The sequence below is a fragment of the Papio anubis genome, chromosome 2, assembly GCF_008728515.1.
Source record: "Papio anubis isolate 15944 chromosome 2, Panubis1.0, whole genome shotgun sequence".
Taxonomy (NCBI): domain Eukaryota; kingdom Metazoa; phylum Chordata; class Mammalia; order Primates; family Cercopithecidae; genus Papio; species Papio anubis.
Genome location: NC_044977.1, coordinates 152,907,445 through 152,930,389, shown reverse-complemented (window position 1 = coordinate 152,930,389; position 22,945 = coordinate 152,907,445). Strand labels below are relative to the sequence as shown.

At 39.5% G+C, this 22,945-nt stretch overlaps 1 protein-coding gene across 3 annotated transcripts in view; it reads right to left on the bottom strand.

The window, feature by feature from the left end:
* Window positions 1–22,945, bottom strand: part of PIK3CB (phosphatidylinositol-4,5-bisphosphate 3-kinase catalytic subunit beta) — a 186,063-nt gene that overhangs the window by 89,382 nt on the left and 73,736 nt on the right. For 2 of the 3 annotated variants that reach the window (XM_009201618.4, XM_017955846.2), the window contains 3 exons: window positions 21,231–21,417; window positions 17,442–17,667; window positions 4,434–4,657 (listed from right to left, as the gene is read on the bottom strand). In XM_009201618.4, coding sequence (XP_009199882.1) covers window positions 4,434–4,657; window positions 17,442–17,667; window positions 21,231–21,401 — 621 coding nt within the window. In that variant the 5' untranslated portion in view covers window positions 21,402–21,417. Of the gene's footprint in view, window positions 1–4,433; window positions 4,658–17,441; window positions 17,668–21,230; window positions 21,418–22,945 lie in introns of those variants that run through there. The other variant, XM_017955847.2, reaches the window with a different exon arrangement.

Here is a 22,945-nt window from a genome sequence, read left to right as displayed (position 1 = left end):
TGAACATCTTAGCTTCCTTTTTTTTTTTTTTTTTTTTTGAGATGGAGTCTCACACTGTCCCCTAGGCTGGAGTGGAATGGCATGATCTTGGCTCACTGCAACCTCTGTTTTCCGGGTTCAAGCAATTCTCCTGTCTCAGCCTCCCGAGGAGCTGGGATTACAGGCGTGTGCCACCACACCCGGCTAATTTTTTGTATCTGTAGTAGAGACAGGGTTTCACCATGTTGGCAAGGCTGGTCTCAAACTCCTGACCTCGTGATCCGCCGCCTCAGCCTCCCAAAGTGCTGGGATTACAGGCGTGATCCACCGCTCCCGGCCACATACTTTCTTTAAAAAATCACATAACCTGTAGCTATATTTTGTATATATATATTTTAAAACTTACACATTTCTCACTGGTAAGAGGAGAGCCATACTTTATACTAATTAAACCATAAATTAGCAATTGTGTCCAATTTTAGAAACATGTAAATAGAAACATACAGAAATTCTAATCAATGAAAAATGAAGATATAGCTTGGAATCGATATAGCATTACCAGATCTGCTCATCATAAGACTGAGTGGTACAGACAACACCTGAATCCTCTCATAATCTAGCAAGGTAATTTTCCATTATATGATCATATACTAACAATATAAGAAGCTATCTCCCAAAGCAACCAACTGCTACTCTGAACAACTAACTCACTGCTACGCCCTATACTGACCTGACATCAATTCCATAATATTTTCCACTAATTTATTTAAATAAATCACCCCCCTGAATTTAAGATGTCTTAGATTCAAACTTTTAAAACCTAAACTTACTAAGTATTTCACATCTATTTTTCCCAGTATTTTACTTATTATTCTGTGTTTTCTATGAGTTGGTGCCTGCCATAGACTGAATGTTTGTGTCTCCCCTGCTGGATTCATATGTAGAAGCCTAATCTCTAATGTGATGATATTTGGAAGTAAAAACTTTGGGATGTGATTAGGTCATGAGGGTAGAGTCCTCATGAATGAGATTAGTACCCTTATAGAAGAGACCCCAGAGGCTATGTACGGTGGCTCACACCTGTAATCCCAGCACTTTGGGAGGCCATGGTGGGCGGATCACGAGGTCAAGAGATCATGACCAGCCTGGCCAACATGGTAAAACCCCGTTTCTACTAAAAGTACAAAAATTAGCTAGGCATGGTGGTTCACACCTGTAGTCCCAGCTACTTGAGAGGCTGAGGCAGGAGAATCGCCTGAACCAGGGAGTCGGAGGTTGCAGTGAGCTGAGATTGTGTCACTGCACTCCAGCCTGTCAGAGTGAGACTCCAACTCAAAAAAATAAATAAATAAATAAAATAAAATAAATAAAAAAAGAACTTAGAGAGCTTCGTCTCCTTTTCTGCCATGTAAGGACATAGCAAGAAGACAGTTATGTATGGACCAGGAAGCAATCCCTCATAATGAACTAGTGCCTTGATCTTGGACTTCCCAGATTTCAGAATTTTGAGAAACAGGCCAGGTGCAGTGGCTCACACCTGTAATCCCAGCACCTTGGGAGGCCGAGGCGGGCGGATCACTTAAGCTCAGGAGCTCAAGACCAGCCTGGCAAACACGGTGAAACCCTGCCTTTACTAAAAATACAAAAAATTACTAAAAATACAAAAAACAGGCGCGGTGGCCACTGCCTGTAGTGCCAGCTACTCGGGAGGCTGAGGCAGGAGAATTGCTTGAACCAGGGAGTTGGAGGTTGCAGTGAGCCAAGATTGTGTCACTGTACTCCAGCCTGGTGACAAAGTGAGACTCCATCTCAAAAAATAAAAATAAAACAAAAATAAAAATAAAATAAAATAAATAAAATAAAATAAACCTCAGAGAGTTTCCTCTCCTCTTCTGCTATGTAAGGACATAGCAAGAATATAGTTATATATGCACCAGGAAGCCATCCTCGTAAGACACAGAATGAACTGGTGCCTTGATCTTGGACTTCCCAGCTTCCAGAATTGTGAGAAACAGGCCAGGTGCAGTGGCTCACACCTGTAATCACTGGAGCTCAGGAGTTCAAGACCAACCTGGCGAACAGAGTGAAACCCCGCCTCTACTAAAAATACAAAAAATTAGCAGGGCGCAGTGGCGCCTGTCTATAGTCCCAGTTACTCAGGAAGCTGAATCAGGGGAATCCCTTGAACCTGAAAAGAGGCAGTTGCAGTGAGCCTAGATCACGCTACTGCAATGCAGCCTGGACCACAAAGCGAGACTCTGTCTCAAAACAAAACAGAACAAAACAAACAAACAAAAAACCCTAGAATTGTGAGAAATAAATTTCTGTTGTTTATAAGCCACCCAGTCTACGGTATTCTGTTACAGCAGCCCAAACGGACTAAGACAGTGCCACATACATCAAAGAATACAGGTTAGGATGCTAGGAATCATTTTGAGAGGTCTCATGCCTCCTCTTTCCTCCTCAACCTCACCTCCCAATAAGACACCAATGACCTTATATCTTAATGGTTTTCCCATATTTCAAGCAGTTGTTCAATATCACTTTCCATGACTTCATGAAATATTGTACCTGTTTTTTTTTTTTTGAGACAGGGTATCACTCTGTCGCCCAAGGTGGAGTACAGTGGCGCAATCTGGGCTCGCTGCAACCTCCGCCTTCTGGGATCAAGCAATCCTCCCACCTCATCCTCCTGGGTAGCTGGGACTACAGATGTGCACCACCATGCCCAGGTAATTTTTGTACAGATGGGGTTTCACCACATTGCCCAACCTGGCAACTCCTGGGTTCAAGAGATCCTCCCTGTTCAGCCTCCCAAAGTGGTTGTGCACCATCTCACCTGGCCAAGTCAGTGTTCTCAAGTTGAATTCTCATCACCCTTCATCAATAAATTCCCCTATTCTACCTCTCTTGACCACGCAGAATTCCTTAAACAGTATTGTAAATTTGACCTTGACATTTTAATGATACTCAAATCTTGACTTAAATTGAACTTCAGACTCAACGTATCTCAGGATTGAATGATGAATGGCATTTTTCCCTAGATAAACTTACTTGTTTAGAGAAAATGCCTGAAGGTAGAATCTTTTTTTCACATCTGTCCTAACAAATACTTATTAACATGTTGGCTAAAAGGCGGCAAAACTAGGTAAAACCAGAGAAACACACCTGGATGAAATCCTGGTTCTACCACTGACTAGCTATGAGGACTGGCACAAAACACTAAACTTCTCTTCCTTTCAGTCTCTTCACTGTAAATGGGGGAAAGACAACAACATTTTGTAAGATTGGTGTGGGAACTGGAGAATATATGAAAAATATACCATACGAGGAATTATGCAGGATAAGTGCTCAACACAGAATAAAAACTTACCCTGCATAATTGGTTGTTGTCATTGCTATGGTTATCACAGTAATTCAAGAACAAAACAAAACATCCGGCTGGGCGTAGTGGCTCATGCTTGTAATCCCAGCATTTTGGGAGGCCAAGGCGAGTGGATCATCTGAGGTCAGAAGTTCGAGACCAGCCTGGCCAACATGGTGAAACTCCATCTCTACTAAAAATACAAAAATTAGCCAGGTGTGGTGGCAGGAGCCTATAATCCCAGCTACTCAGGAGGCTGCAGCAAGAGAATCGCTTGGACCTGCGGGGTGGAGGTTGCAGGGAGCCAAGATCATACCACTGCACTCCAGCCTGGGCAATAGAGCGAGACTCCATTAAAAAAAAAAAAAAAAAAAATCCTTGCGTTTCTACCTTACTCTAATGCCAGACCCTAGATGCTAGAATGACTATACTTGATACAAAAGTAGTAGCATCATCTAGTTTGTATAATTGCTCTGAATATTCAGAAATGGATGGGCTGTATATGAACTCTATTATAATGCCTACTTCCATATCATTAATTAATTCACATAGTCACAGAATGCAAATTTAAGAATATGGAAACAAAGAGACCATTTTGATTAGGGCTTTCATTCTACAGACGGGGGGGAAAAATCACATGAAAAAAATATATTTCCAATAAGGAACACTATTTAGACCAGCAGTTGGCAAACTTTTTCTGTAAAGGACCAGGTTTGGCAAACAACATACAACACAGTGGTCTCTGTTGCATATTCTTTTTTTTTTTCTTCTTCTTCTTTTACACATCCCTTTACAAATCTTTGAGGATTTTTTCTTTTTTTAACATCCCTTTAAAACTGTAAAAACCAATTAAACAGTCCAGTTTGCCAATCCCATTCTAAATCACCATTCCACTGCATCAAAAAAGATACATGCAAAGAATATCACTTTAGACTATTATACATAATACTAAATATATTTCCATCTGAAATCTAAAATTGTTCTTTCTAATAGTGTTTGCTAGGTGAGAGACACTTCTAAAAATGGAGCTGTATTCAGGTAAAAATGAGAAATGTATTACAAAATATTTCTTAAAAAAACATAATCCTACCTGGCAGTTTTCAAAATGAATAGCTACAATGAGCTTTCCCCCATAAAGTTTATCTTCTAAGTTTTCAGGGATGGATGGTTCATGCTCTGGTGGATATGTTTGTTTTAGCCAGTCCATCCAAGACAATCCCACAAGTGACAGGATCTTTTCCTCGCTGAATTTGCGCATTTTTCTTCGAAATTCATTTACTTCAGGATCCTTCAAGGAATCAAATTCATGCAGACCTAAACACATTTTTTAAAGGTGTCATTTTCAGTAGCTAACAATAACAAAAAAGAATATAGAAAGAATACAAAGTATATTCAACACAAACTAACTTGGATCTTGGATGCTTGGCTTTTATCAAGCAGATGAAACTACGGAGGAAAATACCATGAAAGATCAAAAAACCCAGATAAAACAATAAATCTCATGTACAGAAGACAAACATACAATTATATTTTTAAAAAAATACAACTCAGAACCTCATAAAGAAATGTAGTTTGCTTACCAGTTTTACAAAGTAATTCACAATACATATTTTAAAGCCACACATAAAAGATTCATTGTTTTTATTTACAAACCAAGTATTAATAAATCACATTTAAAATAGCTGAGAAAAACTAAGAATCTGAAAAACAGCTTCAATACTGTAATAGAAGAAAACTAAGAATCAAGTTATTATCTCACCTAAAACTTGATATACTATGGGAATGGCTATGATACACAGGGGCAGAGGGAATGTGGAAAATCTCCGTATCTTCCTCTGAATTTTGCTGTGACCCTAAAACTGTTCATAGTCTTTAAAAAACCAAAACCAAAGAAAACCTAGTATACTTAAAAATTTTATAGATTGAATTTTCACTTCATTGTGACTTTTAAATGGTTATCATATATTGTATTAATCAGTCAAAAATCCCATAAACGTAAAATTGTTCTTTACTGTTTGGTTGACTCTCAAACAACATGGTGGTTGCGGCACCAACCCCCCACAGAGGAGAAAATTCACATATAATATTCATTCATTCATTCATTCACTGAGACAGAATCTTGCTCTGTTACCCAGGCTGGAGAGCAGTGGTGTGATCACTGCTCACTGTACCCTTCATCTCCTGGGCTAAAGTGATCCTCCCACCTCAGCCTCCCAAGTAGCTGAAATTACAGTCACAAGCACATGCCACTATGTCTGGATAAATTTTTAGTAGACATGAGGTCTTGCCATATTGTCCAAATTGTCTTGAACTCCTGGGCTCAAGCAATCCTCCCACCTCAGTCTCCCAAAGTGCTGGGATTACAAGTATGAGTCACCATGCCTGGCCCACATGTCACTTTTGACTCCTGAACAACTTAACTACTAATAGCCTACTTATGAGCAGAAGCCTTACCAACAACACAAAGTCAGTCAACACTTATTTTGTATGTTATATATGTTATATACTGTATTCCTAAAGCTAAAGAAAATGTTAATTACTCCAGCTCTCTTCTGATTACAAAAAAAGAAAATGTTATTAAATAAATCACAAAGAAGAGAAAATATATTTACTATTTATTAAGAGGAAGTGGATCATCATAAATGTCTTCCTAACTCATCATCTTCACATTGAGTAGGCTGAGGAGGAGGAGGAGAGGTTGGTCTTGCTGTCTCAGGGGTGACAGACGCAGAAGAGTGAAGGAGGTAGAAGGTGAGGCAGGAGATGCAAGCATACTGTATGTAACTTTACAGATATACATCATAATTTCTGACTTCTTTGCTTTTTCATTTCTGTAAAAAATGTTTATCTGTATAGTATCAATCCTACCATTGCTTTAGTTTCAGTGCTGGTATCATAGAAGGGGCCATATTATAAAAGAAGTCAAAAGCAATCTTGAATAATCAGAAGCCTTCCGTCAAGACTGCTGCATGTGAATTTGTTTTCGGGCACTGTTTAATTCTATATCATCTTCCTCATCATCTGGCACTGGTTCAGAATCACTCATCTCCGTGAAGTTGTTTTCTGTTAATCCCTCTCGTGTGGTGTTTATTAGCTCTTGGATTTCTCCATGATCTGTATTTTGAAACCCTTCACCACCACTGCTGCCTTTTATGCCATATCCAAAATCTATTTCATAATTTCCTTGATTGGTTCTGTTGTAAATCCTGTGAACTCATGTACAATATCGGGACAAAGTTTTCTCCAACAGGAATTTACTGTTTCGGGTTTGATAGCTTTCACAACTTTTTCTACATCAACGATGGCATCTTCATTGATGTAATACTCCCAGTCTTTCATGATGTTTAACCAGGTTCTCTTCCATAGAGTACCATGAGTAACGAGCCTTAAAGGTCCTTACGACCTCCTGATAGGCTAAATTAGAGATGTAGAGTTTGGGGGTAAGTAGACCACTTTGATGCTTTCAGTGTTGAACTCAGGGGGTTCTGGGTGGCCACGGGCATCATCCAATATCAAAAGAACCTTAAAGGCAGTCCTGGCCGGGTGCAGTGGCTCATTCCTGTAATCCCAGCACTCTGGGAGGCTGAGGTGGGCGGATCACGAGATCAGGAGATCGAGACCATCCTGGCTAACACAGTGAAACTCCGTCTCTACTAAAAATACAAAAAGTTAGCCGGGCGTGGTGGTAGGCGCCTGTAGTCCCAGCTACTTGGGAGGCTGAGGCAGGAGAAGGGTGTGAACCCGGGAGGTGGAGCTTGCAGTGAGCTGAGATCTCTCCACTGCACTCCAGCCTGGGTGACAGAGCAAGACTCCATTTCAAAAAAAAAAAAAAAGCAGTCCCTAGGCTAGGCGCAGTGGCTCACGCCTGTAATCCTCCTGTTATCCCAGCACTTTGGGAGGCCAAGGTGGGGGGATCACTTGAAGTGAGGAGTTCGAGACCAGCCTGGCCAACATGGGGAAACACCGTCTCTATTAAAAACACAAAAATTAGCCAGACACAGTGGTGTGTGCCTGTAATCCCAGCTACTTGGGAGGTGGAGGCAGGAGAATCCCTTGAACCCAGGAGACAGAGGAGCCAAGATCACACCACTGCACTGCAGCCTGGGCGATACAGTGAGACTCCATCTCAAAAAGAGGCAGCCCCCTTACTGGCAAAATACTTCCTGACTTCAGAACAAAGCACTGATGGAACCAGTCCAGAAAAAGCGTTCTCATTATCCAGGTCTTCTTGTTGTACAACCGAAAGACTAGCAGCTGGTGTTTCTTTTTCCCTTTGAGGTTTGGGGGTTAGCAGCTTTATAAATAAAGTGTATCACAAACCAGTCTGCATTTGCACAAAACAGTAGTTAGTCTTCCTGTCTTAAATCCTGGTGCTAACTTCTCTTCCTTACTAATAACTGACCTTTGTGGCATTTTTTTTTTCTCCAGAACTGGGCACTTTGATCTACATTAAAAACTTGTTCAGGGCCAGACAAGGCAGCTCACACCTATAATCCCAACATTTTGGGAGGCCGAGGTAGGAGGATTCCTTGAGGTCAGGTGTTCGAGACCAGCCTGGGCAACATAGTGAGACCTCATCTCTACAAAAAATTAAAAATTAGCTCGGCATGGTGGCGCATGCCTGTAGTCCCAGCTACTCAGGAGGCTGAGGTGGGAGGATCACTTGCCCAGGAGGGCAAGGATATAGCCTGGGCAACAGAGTGAGATAATGTCTCAAAAACAAAACACCAAAAATCTGTTCAGGCAGGTATCCTTTCTCCTCAGTGATTTTTCTTTTTTTTTTTTTTTTTTTTTTTTTTTTGAGACAAAGTCTCGCTCTGTCGCCCAGGCTGGAGTGCAGTGGCCGGATCTCAGCTCACCGCAAGCTCCGCCTCCCGGGTTTACGCCATTCTCCTGCCTCAGCCTCCTGAGTAGCTGGGACTACAGGCACCTGCCACCTCGCCCAGCTAGTTTTTTTTTATTTTTTAGTAGAGACTGGGTTTCACCATGTTAGCCAGGATGGTCTCGATCTCCTGACCTCGTGATCCGCCTGCCTCAGCCTCCCAAAGTGCTGGGATTACAGGCTTGAGCTACCGCGCCCGGCCTAGTGATTTTTCTTAATGGCATCTGGGAACTCATCTGCTATTTCTAGGTCAGGAAAAATAACTTCTTCTGTTACCTTGACTTTTTTTTATGCCAAACCTCTTTCTAAAATTGTCAAACCATCCTTTGCTAGCATTAAAATTCTCCTGCACTAGATTCTTCACTTTCTTATTGCTTTGTCACATAACTTTGCCTTTTCTTGAATCAGAGTAGAGTCTATAGGTATGCCTTTCTTATAGTAATCCTGCACCCACACACAAGCTGCATTTTTAATGTGAGATTAAAAAGGTGTTTCACAGAAAGTGCAAGGTTTAGCACCTGCTGACATAGCTGCAGCAAGAGTTTCACGAATTTGTTTTTTCACAATGGTACTTACACTAGATTGATTTATCTCAAAATGGCAGGCAACCACAGCTACAGACCTCCATCTACAGTACATATCAAGGTATTCAGCCTTTTTAAAATTTTTTTAAATAAGGTATTTGCAGGCACAATCACAGCACACTAGTACCTAGAACTCCTGGGCTCCTGCCTCAGCCTCTGCACCCAGCTGCATTCAACTTTTCCTTATAATATCATGACTTTTCCCTGTTCTTAGAAGTACTTCCAGGATCACAAGTGGCATTTTGTATGGGTCCCACAGTGTTATTCAAGGTTTGCAGTATTCCAGTAAACACAATTAACCTCACCACAATAGCAACAGGAGGTGGCTGCAAAATTATTACAGTAGTATAGCATGTACTACAATTAATTTTATTCAGTTATGATTTAATACTGTATCTTTACATTTGTTTGTACTTCTTTCAACTGCAAATGGTACCATGTATGGTTGTCTAAATGTCTGTGTATGTAAGTTTTGAATTTTTAACTTTTTATAATAGATTTATGTGTATTTTATGGTACTAAATGATAAACTAGTATCTACATACATATGCATTTATTACATACTTAACTTTTTAATTTTTTCACTATTTCTAGGCTGCGATTTGTCTGCAAGTTTTTTCAAATTCTCACAAATCTCAAAAAAAGTTTCAATATATTTACTGAAAAATATCCACTTATAATTGGCCCTGCACAGTTCAAACCTATTGCTGAAGGATGGGCTGTACTTAATTTTTAGTCACTTCTGTCATTAAGACAATTATATATGACAACTTTTTCAAAAACTTATGATTATTCCAGTAAATAATTTTAGAAATCTAAAAGAATGAATTGGCATATGTAAATGTTTATGTGTGCATTAATTTTTACCTATCAGGTTAGCACATATTTTAAAATTTGATAATACCCTGTGCTGGAAAGGGTAGAGAGAAAAAGGCATTCTAGTATAGTTTTGGTGAGAAACTACATTGATATGAACATTTTAGAGGGCAATTTTGTAATATTTACTAGAAATCATTCACACACACACACATCCTTAGACCTCACAATTTTATCAATCGTAATCTCAACCTGAGAAATTTAGGACCAACCAAGAAAGCCAAGTATACTACACCAACACCAGTCGTATAAGATGCCTTGCTTCTAGTTAGCCCACCTCCAGCTCCCTGCTGCCAACAATTTCCCATCAGGCATCTCTGAAACCTTCCTTTTTTCACTGTAAAGCTTTCCCACTCCACTGCCTGCCTCTGAGTCTCTGCCAAACTCAAGTTCTTTTACTATAGCAACCTCTGCATAAATAGTCTCTCTTCTCATCTGAGTGGTCTTTGTTTATTTCTACAAACCTATCGATATACTATCAATACATGAATATTTGCTGCAGTTTTTTTATAATAATTAAAATGTAATCTAAAGGCCATCATTCAGGACTGGTTTAATAAAGATACATCCATATATCATTATACAGTGGTGCAGGAGATAAAAATACAATCAATCTGTGTGTGTTTAAGGGCACTAGATTTTTTTTTTAAGTAGGTAGAGAATGGGTCAGGTAAAATCCCTTTTCTGCAAATTCAAAAGAAAGAATATAGAATATGCATTAAGTTTTTGTTTTGGATACTTGAGATGACTCTATTGCTACAGTGGTATTTTGTAGTATTAGAGAGGAATGCACAGTGAGGAAAGTTACGTTTTATTCCATAAAATTAATCTATACTACACTATTTGAACATATGCATGTCAGTAACGGTTGCATTGTCTTCTTTTTACTTTTATGCACTGAAAACAATAGTTGTTATTTCAAAAATATATCCTAGAATCAATTTTGTGGTATTAACTATAAAAAAATAAAACATAGCAAAGGTAAAATGATTTCCTGGATAGTTTTAGATCTGGAATAAAATACATTACTCTAAATTAGCTACGAATGGACTGTAATTTGGGTGGACTGGCTGAAGCATTTTAGTGCACTGTTAATATTCATTCTATTCACAGGCAATAGGAATTACAGGTTAGGAAAGGGAAATAAGTACCCAATAATATATACATCTAACAAAAATCACATGCTTTATTTCCCTTAATCTACTACAAATCATGTTTAACCCACCTCCTAAATGTCTCTCAACTCTGTCCACTTCTCTCAGTTCCTGTAACCATTAACCAAATCCTGGCCATCATCACCCTTCCTTTGGGTTACATCATTTTTTCACTAATTTCTCTACTCAAATTCTTAATCCCTCCAATCCACTCTTCATTCTACAACCTAAATAATCTTCCTAAAATGCAAATTTATCATGTTACTCCCCTACTTAAATTTCTTCAATAGCGTCCCAAGTGTTCTTAGTAGTAAAGCTCTACTTTTTACATGGCCTGCATGGCACTGTATGCTCTGAAGATGGCTGCCTCTCTAGTCTTCCCTAGTTGTCCTACCTGTCCCCCTACACCACCCATAATCAATTTCTTTTCCTTGAATAGGCCATTCTTCACATGTGCCATTTCTTTTTGTTTTTTCCTTTCTCCACTTCTCTTTACCTGCCAGATTCCTAATCAGCATTGATGGCTCAGTTTAGGTGTACATATTCTAAGATGTCATCCCTGATTCACCTAATTGATTTAAGGTGACTTTCCTTTTCAAAAGTTTTGTTTTTTTATTAATTGGCAAATAATAATTGCATATATTTATGAGGTACAATGTGATAGAGTTTTTTTGTTTGTTTGAGACAGGGTCTCACTCTGTCACCCAGGCTGGAGTGCAGTGGCATGATCACGGCTCACTGGAGCCTCAACCTCCGGGCTCAAGCCAAGTGATCCACCTCAGCCTCTCAAGTAGCTGGGACTATAGGCACACACCACCGTGCCTGGTGTGTTTGTTCTATTTTTTGTAGAGATGGGGTTTTGCTATGTTGCCCAGACTGGTCTCCAAATCCTGGGCTCAAGTGATCCACCCACCTCGTCCTCCCAAAGTACTGGGAATAAGCCCCCACGCTCGGCCAATGTGATGTTTTGATACATGTATACATTGTGCAATGATCAAATCTGGCTAATTAGCATATCTATCACCTCAAATATTTATCATTTCTTTGTGAAGAGAACATTTTAAAATTCTCTCATAGCTATTTTGAAATATACAATACATTATTATTAACTATAGTCATGGTGCTATGCAATAGAATGGGGGTAGGGGTGGTTTTGGGATGAAACTGTTCTACCTCAGATCATCAGGCATTAGATTCTCTCTCATTAGAGAGATCCCTCTCATGTGCAGTTCACAATAGGATTCTTCGCATTCACGCTCCTATGAGAATCTAATGCTACCACTGATCTGACAGGAAGCGAAGTTCAGATGGTAATGCTCACCCAACCTGCTGCTCACCTCCTGCTGTGCGGCCTCATTCCTAACCAGGAACAGGGAGCAGAGGAGAACCCCTGCAATAGAACACCAGAACTTATTCCTGCTGAAACTTTGTATCCATTGACCAATGTCTCCCCTTTCCCAGCTCAATACACCCCTTTATCTGTCCCCAACTGGCCCTGGTAACTACCATTCTACTGTTTACTTTGAGTAGTTGAACTTCAGTGTTCCACATTTAAGTGAGATCACACAGTATCTGAAGGTGACCCTTTCTGACATAGCATAGCAGTTCACACATTGCAATAAAACTATGTTTACTGATCCTCATTTCCCACTGGCATGTGAGGTCTAAGCAAAGACCATATCACCCATGGTCACGGTAAAATTTCAAGTATAAACACTCAATACTATTGAACTGCAATCACTAATGTTTTGGTAATATTTTTCAATAAATTATGAATAAGGGACTCTGTTCGTGTAACTGTTAGAATCACATAAAAAATAAAGCTTTCATTTATTCCAGACTCACTGAATCCCAATCTCTGAGCATATTCATTTTAAGAAACTGATACAACCTAAATTTGGGAACCACCATAAAGATCTCTTAAAAACAGAAATTTTACCAAAAATACGAACACTTTGGGCTAAGTAATTTAATTTTAAACCTAGCTAATACCCTACATACATTCTTATAAGAGAATCTAACAGCAAAGCTTAAATTTTCCTTAAGACTACTGTAAAATTTACAATCAAATATAATTTTTAAACTAAAAAAGTACTGAGTGAACAATTTATTCATACTAAAGAGGATGTTAAAATCCTACAGAGTAGGCCAGGCATGGTGGCTCACACCTGTAATCCCAGCACTTTGGAAGGCTTGAGGCAGGCAGATCGCTTGAGGTCAGGAGTTTGAAACCAGCCTAGCCAACATGGCAAAACCCCATCTCTACAAAAAATACAAAAATTAGCCGGGTGTGGTGGTGCAATCCTATAATCCCAGCTACTCAGGAGGCTCAGGCACGAGAATCACTTGACCCCAGGAGGCAGAGGTTGCAGTGAGCAAAGATCACGCCACTGCACTCCAGCCTGGACAACCAAGTGAGACTTTGTGTCAAAAAAAAAAAAAAAAAAAAAATCCTACAGACTAGCTATTTCCCTCACTTAAGGTATACCACAGGTTTAGATAGGTCAGGAGAAATAAGGGAGTTTACAAATATGTTTTTCAGAATGCTAACAAAATCCTCTGGTTACAATTATTTTACTGAGTGTTTGGAGAAATTAATATAGGGGTGGCATACACCTTACTGCAGAGAACAAACAGAACTCAAACAACAGCTCTGTAAATAATTATTTGGAATAAACACAGGAAAAAAAAGATTAGCCACATCATCTTTCAGGAAAAGGTATTTTTAGCCTAGTCAGGGCAATTACGTCTCTAAAGGTTCTACTGTTTTCTTTGGAGAGAGGAGGCAGCAACCTTGTTCCTAAGGTTAAACTGAAATAATTGTTTATTGTTTTCCCAGGAGGCATGGCCTCATCAAGCCCTGGTCATCACTGACAAATCAGCAACTGCAAAAATTGACTTGACTTCTCAAGTATTAAAAGTGAAAATTCATTCTTAAATACTCAACTTACTCAATTTCTTAAATAAACGTTAACATTTAAATTTGTGTATATAATCAAAATGCCAAAGAATATAAAAATTAGGCAGGTGTGGTGGTCCCAGCTACTCAGGACTACAGCTGCAATACAGGACTACAGCTGGACTACAGGACTCAGGACTAGTAGCTGGGACTACAGGTCCCATTCATATAGTCCCAGCTACTCAGGAAGCCAAGGTGGGAGAATTGCTTCAACCCGGGAGGCAGAGGTTGCCGTGAGCCAAGAAGGTGCCACTACACTCCAGACTGGGTGACAGAGTGAGACCCTGTCTCAAAAAAAAAAAAAAATTAAATTCATTAAATTCTAATATAGCTTATACCCCTACACTATGGTAGGTAAGGTTGCCAGGATAAAAAAAACAGTATGCGCAATTCAATTTGAATTTTAGATAAATAATGAATATGTTTTTAGCATAAGCACAGCATATGTAATATTTCAATCTTCAATATTTTTATTTGCCATATCTGGCAGGCATAGGAAGAGGTAATGGTGGCCAGTGAATCCATGTTTTGGTAAGTGTTGAGAAGGAGGTAAATTTCAAAGAAATACCAATGCCTTGAAGAAACTTGGCCCACATCCTGGGTAACATAGTAAGATTCCAACTCTTTAAAAAAAAAAAAAGAAAAAATTAGCCAGACTTGGTAGCTTGCACTCAGCTACTCAGGAAGCTGAGGTGGGAGGATCACTTGACCCTGGAAAGCTGCGGCTGCAGTGACCCATGGCTATACCACTGCACTCCAGCCTGGGTGACAGAGCAAGACCCTGTCTCAATTTAAAAATAAAAACAAAAACAGCCAGGCGCAGTGACTCACACCTGTAATCCCAGCACTTTGGGAGGCCGAGGCAGGCAGATCACCTGAAGTCAGGAGTTCGAGACCAGCCTGGCCAATATGGTGAAACCCTGTCTCTAATAAAAGTAAAAAATTAGCTAGGCATGGTGGCAGGTGCCTGTAATCCCAGCTACTCAGGAGGCTGAGGCAGGAAAATCGCTTGAGCCCGGGAGGCAGAGCTTGCAGTGAGCCAAGACCATGCCACTGCACTCCAGCCTAGGCAACAAAGTGAGACTATCAAAAAAATAAATAAATAAATAAATAAATAAATAAAAATAAAAGTAAAAAGGCCAGCACAATGGCTCACACCTATAATCCTAGCACTTTGGGAGGCAAAGGCAGGTGGATCACTTGGACTTAGGAGTTTGATACCAGCCTGGGCAACATGCTAAAATCTACATGGGCATGGTGGCATATGCCTGTGGTCTCAGCTACTCACGAGGCTGAGGTAGGAGGATCACTTGAGCCTGGGAGGTTGAGGCTGCAGTGAGCTGAGATCGCACCACTGCACACCAGCCTAGGTGACAGAGAGAGACCCTATTAAAAAAAAAAAAACAAAAAGAGCTTGGCATACTCTGTGGTACTTTTTGGATTAACAAATATTTTAGCTTCTCTAAAAATCAATGTGGTTCTGGTTTGCTTTCTAACATTAGCACGAAAATACAGAAAAGCTAAGTACTCTAATCCACAGAAACAAAAACAAATAAAAGACTTGAAATACAGACAATTTAGGCTGGGTGTGGTGGCTCACGCCTGTAATCCCAGCACTTTGAGAGGCCGAGGCAGGCAGATCACGAGGTCAAGAGATCGAGACCATCCTGACCAACATGGTGAAACCCCGTCTCTATTAAAAATATAAAAATTAGCTGGGCGTGGTGGCAGGTGCCTGTAGTACCAGCTATTCAGGAGGCTGAGGCAGGAGAATCACTTGAACCCAGGAGGCGGAGGTTGCAGTGAGCCGAGATCACGCCATTGCACTCCAGCCTGGGCAATAGAGCAAGACGCCATACCAAAAAAAAAAAAAAAAAAAAAGAGAAAGAGAAAGAAATACATACACTTTATTTAAAAGAAATACATCAAAATATTGTCAGTCAATATACTTGTCCTGGATGATAAGACTATAAGTGGTTTTTTATTCTTTCTCCTCTTCCATATATTCTTCAACTTTTTATGGGCATGAGAACAAAGAGAAAACTTTTTATAATGGATAAAAATTCAAATTCTATAAAAATCTTTGGGCCAGGTGCTGTGGCTCTGAAGGCTGAGGCAGGCAAACAGCTCAAGTCCAGGAGTTTAAGACCAGCCCAGGCAACATCCTGTCTCTACTATAAAAAAAAAAAACTAGTTGGGCATGGTGGCTTGCATCTGTATGTAGTCCCAGCTACTTAGGATGCTGAGGTGGGAGGACTGCTTAAGACTAAGGGTCGAGTCGAGGATGAAGTGAGACATGATCGCCCCACTGCACTCTAGCCTGGGCAACAGGGCGAGACCTTATCACCAAAAAACAAAAACAGAAACAAAAAACAAACAAACAAAACACACCTTTGTAGCTCTAGAAAACAGAAAGGAATACTTTCTAATCAGGTCACTAATATATAAGAAAAAATTCTGTATGATATATAACTATAAACTTGTTAATTGGGAAAATTTTTATTGCCAAAAATAAACTAGCCATCCTCTGAAGTAATCAAATATTTTTAAATATCACAGTATCACTTAGTAAACCAACAAGGTTCTATTCTAATGCACTCAGAGGGAGTAGTCCCACAGTATAATCATTAGCAAGCCTGAATTATTAGAGGTTAAGATCAAAGAATAGTATGTTAAAGGGGATGGTACTGTATTATCCTATAACAGTGAATCTGATCAATACTGATACCCAATCCAGATACATAAACCTCCAGTGGATTTTCTGGTTTTGTATTTAATCTGCAAAGTCCCCTCCTCAGTAACCCTTTGTAGTTCCTAATTCAAGTCAGTACCTTCTCTAAAGCAAGATATTTATATATCATTAGCCCCTGAGACTCCTAATATTATATAGCAAGAGAGACTCCTCCAAGTTCCTGATTGTGTTACTCACAATTTTCTGTGGAATAAATTTGCAAGGAATAATGTGGACGTATTTCCTGACTCTCTACCAAAATAACTTCTACTTAAAGATAATTTCAGTTAAGAAGTAAAATTTGTCAATAACTTATTTATGGAAACATCAAACAGCTTAAAGTCTTGGTTGGCATAGAGAGTTGTGTATAAAATATGTTCACTCTATAGGAGCAGTTCATAAGAAACTAAGGATAATGTCTCCCTTAGTGAAGGACTTCTCAAACAATCTGAGGTAAAGCAACAACTTTTTTCCTTCCAATCCATCAAAGACCAATATTTTTGTAAAATAAAAATAAATCAGCCATGCACAGTGGCTCATGCCTGTAATCCCAGCACTTTGGGAGGCCAAGGTAGGAGGATCACTTGAGCTCAGGAGTTTGAGACCAGCCTGGACAACACAGCGAGACCCTGTCTCTATTTTTAAAAATTAAATAAATAATAAATCCTTAGACAACAAAAACATATATTAAACATAAGTCCTTGGATGCTATGGCAGTATCATATTGCTAGAGGGGTTTCTAAACATTTATTCTCAAACTCTATACTTACCTTATCTCAAACTGGCAACAACTTACAGATCAGCAGTGGTCCATGGACCACACTTTGAAAAGCAACGTCTTAAATATACTTACTACGTGTGTGTGTGTAGATAGATAGTTAGAGAATTCATACTAAGAATTTTTAATATTACCTTTTCCTATAAGGACTCCAATTTTTGAGTCTAATTTTTCCCCTGGGTCACAACTTCTTGTCACTAATTTGAGAACTGGAAGAAAAGGTCTGACATCACAGAGTCTTCGTGTTTCATCTTCAAGCTCCTCATATACAGCAGTCTGGTTCACACATGCAAACATATAGGAGTCAATATCCATAAGGAGGTTGAACATTGGGTAGTTGTGAACTTGCTTCCATAACATCTATGAGAAAAAATAAGAAGACATTTTCTAGAATGGAAACACTTCCTCAAGTGTACAAAGAGATAAGGATATTCACTGCAGCACTGTTGGTAAAAATAAACTATGAACAAATCAAATGTTTAGCAATAAAGGATTGGTTAAATGAATTACAGAATATTACAGAACTGTAAAAATAATAGAAATATATACAGAAAAATAGAAAAAAATATAAATTCATTCTGAAATGGAAAACCATACCAAATATTCAAGTTTTCTTAAAATAGCAAATTATAAGAGAGTATATATGGTATTATCCCATGTTTGTAGGGCAATATAATGGCATAGTGCACAAAAAATGCATTATAAATGAAATTACTGGCCGGGCATGGTGGCTCACACCTGTAATTCCAGCACTTTGGGAGGCCGAGGCGGGCGGATCACAAGGTCAGGAGATCGAGACCACGGTGAAACCCCGTCTCTATTAAAAATACAAAAAATTAGCCAGGCGCTGTGGCAGGTGCCTGTAGTCCCAGCTACTCAGGAGGCTGAGGCAGGAGAATGGCGTGAACCCGGGAGGCGGAGCTTGCAGTGAGCTGAGATAGCACCACTGCACTCCAGCTTGGGCGACAGAGCGAGACTCCATCTCAAAAAAAAAAAAAAAAAGAAATTACTAAAAGCAAATTATCTATGACAAGACTCAATGAAAACTTTCATATTTCACATTCCTGTGAAATATTTCTTTTTTGATCACTCCTGATCAAAAAAAATTTAAATGTAAAGTATGTATCACACTTCCATACAATATTTATTTTTGTCCAGTATTCTTTTCTTTTATCAGGGATAAACTTACTAACACTGTCCTGTCAGAATGATAATAATCAATTTCTCAACATCTCTTTCCATGTCTCCTGGATGAGATAATATAAAAGTTCACCACACAAAAACAAAGAGGGACTGCATATTTTGTCAACAGCCAGTATAAAAGCTAAGAGCTGAAAATAACAGACCCAAAGTAAAAATTGTGGCCAATCCTCAGGTCAGATTCAGTCACATAAAACATACAGGAGAAACTACAAGCAACCATAATAATAAAAATAGGTAACTTTTCATTCTTAAGACTCAAAATAGTAAAAGAAAATTAAGAAAAAAAGGTAAACTGAACTTCACCAAAATTTAAAACTTCTGTACAGCAAAAGACATTATCAAAAGAATGAAAAGGCAACCAACAAAATGGGAGGTAATATTTGCAAATCATATCTATCTGACAAGACATTAATATCCAGAATATATAAAGAACTCCTACAACTCGATAACAAAAAACAAAGTTTAAAAATCAGTACAGGTCTAGAAAAGACAATTCTCCAAAAAAGATACAAATGACCAGTAAGCACATAAAAAGATGCTCAACATCATTAGTCATGAAGGAAATGCACATAAAAACCACAATGAGGCTGGGTGCAGTGGTTCACGTCGGTAATTCCAGCACTTTGGGAAGCCATGGTGGGCAGATCACAAGGTCAAGAGATCGAGACCATCCTGGCCAACATGGTGAAACCCCGTCTCTACTAAAAATACAAAAATTAGCTGGGCATGCTGGCATGCACCCAGCTACTCAGGAGGCTGAAGCAGGAGAATCACTGGAACCCGGGAGGCGGAGGGTGCAGTGAGCCGAGATCGTGACACTGCACTCCAGCCTGGTGACAGAGTGAGACTCCGTCTCAAAAAAACAAAAAAACCACAATGAGATACCACTTCACATCCATTAGGATGGATATTATTAAACACACACACACACACACACACACACACACACACACACACACACAAAAATACGGCATGTGCTTGTTGTCTCAGCTACTTGGGAGGCTGAGGTGGGAGAATTGCTTGAATTCAGCCAAGAGTCTGAGTTCAGCCTGGGCAACATAACAAGATCATATCTCTTAGACAAACAAAAAAAGGAAAGAAATAATGAAAGGAAGGAAGGAAGGGAGGGAGGGAGGGAGGGAGGAGGGGGAGGGGCAAGGGGAGGGGGAGGGGGAAGGGGAAGAGAAGGGGGGAGGGAGGAAGAAGGGGGAGGGAGGGAAGAAGAGAGGGAGGGAGGAAGGAAGAAAAGAGGGAAGGAGGGAGGGAGGGAGGAAGGGACGGAGGGAGGGAGGGAGGAGAAAATAGCACGTGTTGGCCAGTGTGTAGACAAACTGGAACGCTGTACACTGCTGGTCCCAACATTATATGGTGCAGCCACTGTGGAAAACAGTGTGGCGATTCCTCAAAAGTTAAAACATAGAATTACCACTGTGAATCAACAATCACACTTCTAGGTATATACCCAAAAGAACTGAAAGCAGGAATTCAAACACACATTTATACTCCAAAGTTCACAGCAGCATAATATTCACAATAGCCAAAAGCTGGAAGCCAACCCAAATGTTCAACAACAGATAAATATACAAAATGTGGCATATACATACAGTGAAATATTATTCAGCCATAAAAGGGAACGAAACTAGGATATATGCTACAACATGGATGAACTTTAAAAACATTATGCTATGTAAGCCAACCACAAAAGGATAACTATTTATTGTATGTTTCCACTTATATAAAGTACTTAGAATCGGCAAACTGGTAGAGATGGAAAACAGAATAAAAATAAACAGGAATTGAGGGAAGGGGGCAGTTATGGGTATGAAGTTTCTGTTTGGGATGATGGGAAAGTGCTGGAAATGGATACTGGTGATGGTTGCACAGCATTGTGAATGCACACCTAAAAATGTCTAAATAGTAAATTTTAGGCTCTGTATATTTTACAATAAAAAAGGAGATAAATGGTTAATCTAATGTGAAATACAGCCATAGGACTCCATACTTGTCACTGGTGACTATAAAAATAGGTGCACCATGAGCCTATGAGATGCTTAAGTCAATTCTGTATTTTCTTTTTACTTTAAGGATCATGCCATTTTAGAATTACAGTCTCTCTGAAGAAGAAGCTCGGAAAGGAGTTACAAGGCTTGTCCAAAGTCAAGAGTTTTCAAGGGTATATCATAAATATGTTTTCTTAAAAATACCATAACTCCTGATTTTCACATTGGGTTCAGCTTTTTGAAAAACATTAGAGAGAAAGTTTAGAAAAACAAGTTCATGTATATGCTGGTTTTTACAAATTAATGGTGCACATGAATTTACTTTAAAAACTAATGCAACAGAAAAGGCAAGCCAGCTGAGGGAAAAATATCTGGTGAACAGCAGAAAAGTCTGACTTCCCCCAAGAGTCAAGGAAAAGGGGAAGAGAAGAAAAACAAGACAAGAGAAAATGAACAAAAAATCACATTTTTAAAAAGTGTGACAAGCTCAAAGACAGTAATTTCAAAGACTTGAACTTAAAAGATAATCTCCTTGACAGTTTAAATAACCCAAACAAACATTTAAAACTAGCTAACGTAAGCTAATTTTTCTTAATTACTATCACTTCATTACTATCATTATCACATAAAATTTACATTAACATTTTCTATTATAGAATGATATTTCCCCCTAAGTGACATAGTATGCTAAACACACAGAAAATATACCTATTAACATACCTGCTTAATATAAGAAATGGTAGCTTCCCGAGGTACCTCCAACTGGATATAAATCCCAGTGGGCAAAAGGAAATCCACAGGTATGGAGCCATCAGATGCTATCTGTGAATCCACCGCCCAGATGTCAAGGATGTCTGCCATAGCAGGAGGCATTATGAAACTGAAGCACATTCATAACCACGGGGCCCTAGAAATCAGTAATTAAAAGAGAGCAAAACAACCATCAGCCAAATTTTATACGAAGATATGATAGAGATCACTAATCTACAATTAGTCCTTAGATTTCAATATAGCCAATAATGTAAGAGGAGGCCAATTAAATAATGTGACATTTTAAAAACCAAGAGTAAGTCAGCAGAAATAAATTATTTAAATACACTTTTATCACTTCACAAATTATATATATGTACATCATCCAATCCATACCAGCAACTAAAGGAAAAAAATTATTCATATATATATATGCACACACACACACACACATATATATATGTATACACACACACACCACATTGATTCAAATTCAACATAAATACATGACATCTGAATAAACTGTAGGCTTAAGGATTACAGGTCCTAAGAATTTTAGTTAACCACCACTCAACAGGTAATTTTCTCCAAACTTTGTTTAGAAAGTATTAGCTTCTTAGGCTGAGTTTTTCTCTGCAAATTCCAATGAAAATTACAATCAAGAGGGCCCTCTCTCAACAAGGACAATTTTCTTTCTTTCTTTTTTTTTTTTTTCTTGAGACGCAGTCTTGCTGTCGCCCAGGCTGGAGTACAGTGGCGAGATCTCGGCTCACCGCAAGCTCTGCCACCTGGGTTCACGCCATTCTCCTGCCTCAGCCTCCCACTTAGCTAGGACTACAGGCGCCCATCACCACGCCCGGCTAATTCTTTTGTATTTTTAGTAGAGATGGGGTTTCACCGTGTTAGCCAGAATGGTCTCTATCTCCTGACCCCGTGATCTGCCTGCCTCGGCCTCCCAAAGTGCTGGGATTACAGGTGTGAGCCACCGTGCCCGGCCAACAAAGACAATTTTCTATCAACCTCATGGCCCATCCCATAAGCATTAAAAACACCAAATCCCTCAAAACAGATGGCAAGGCCCCTTGTGCTATTTCTCTGGCCTATTTTTCTTGTTCTCCCATCACTCTACAGCCCAAGACTGGTGTCACAGTGCCTTCTGCGTTCCTGCTGCTAGACCTATGTTCTCATGGGGAATAAACTCCTCATATCAAAACAAATGCACTATCCCAACAAATGCACCCTTTAATAGTGCCATTTAAGTCTTACCTATTCCTTAAGGGCTTCCTTCAGGTAGATACAACAATAATAATTGGAAGAACATGAGCGCCAAAGTTAAATGAATCAAGGTTCATTTAACAACTATGCAATTAATGAAAGTGTCATATCAGAAGAGACAGGAGGCCAGGCACAGTGGCCCATGCCTGTAACACCATTACTTGGGGAGGCTTAGATGGGTGGATCGCTTGAGTCCAGGAGTTTGAGACCAGCCTGGGCAACAAACAAGACCCCGTCTCTACAAAAAATACAAAAAAGTGGCCAGGCATGGTGGTGCGTGCCTGTAGTCCCAGCTACTTGGGAGACTGAGGGAGGAGGACTGCTTGAACCTAAGAATCCAAGGCTGCAGTGAGCTAAAATAGTGCCACTGCACTCCAGCCTGGACAACAAAGTGAGACCCCATCTCAAAA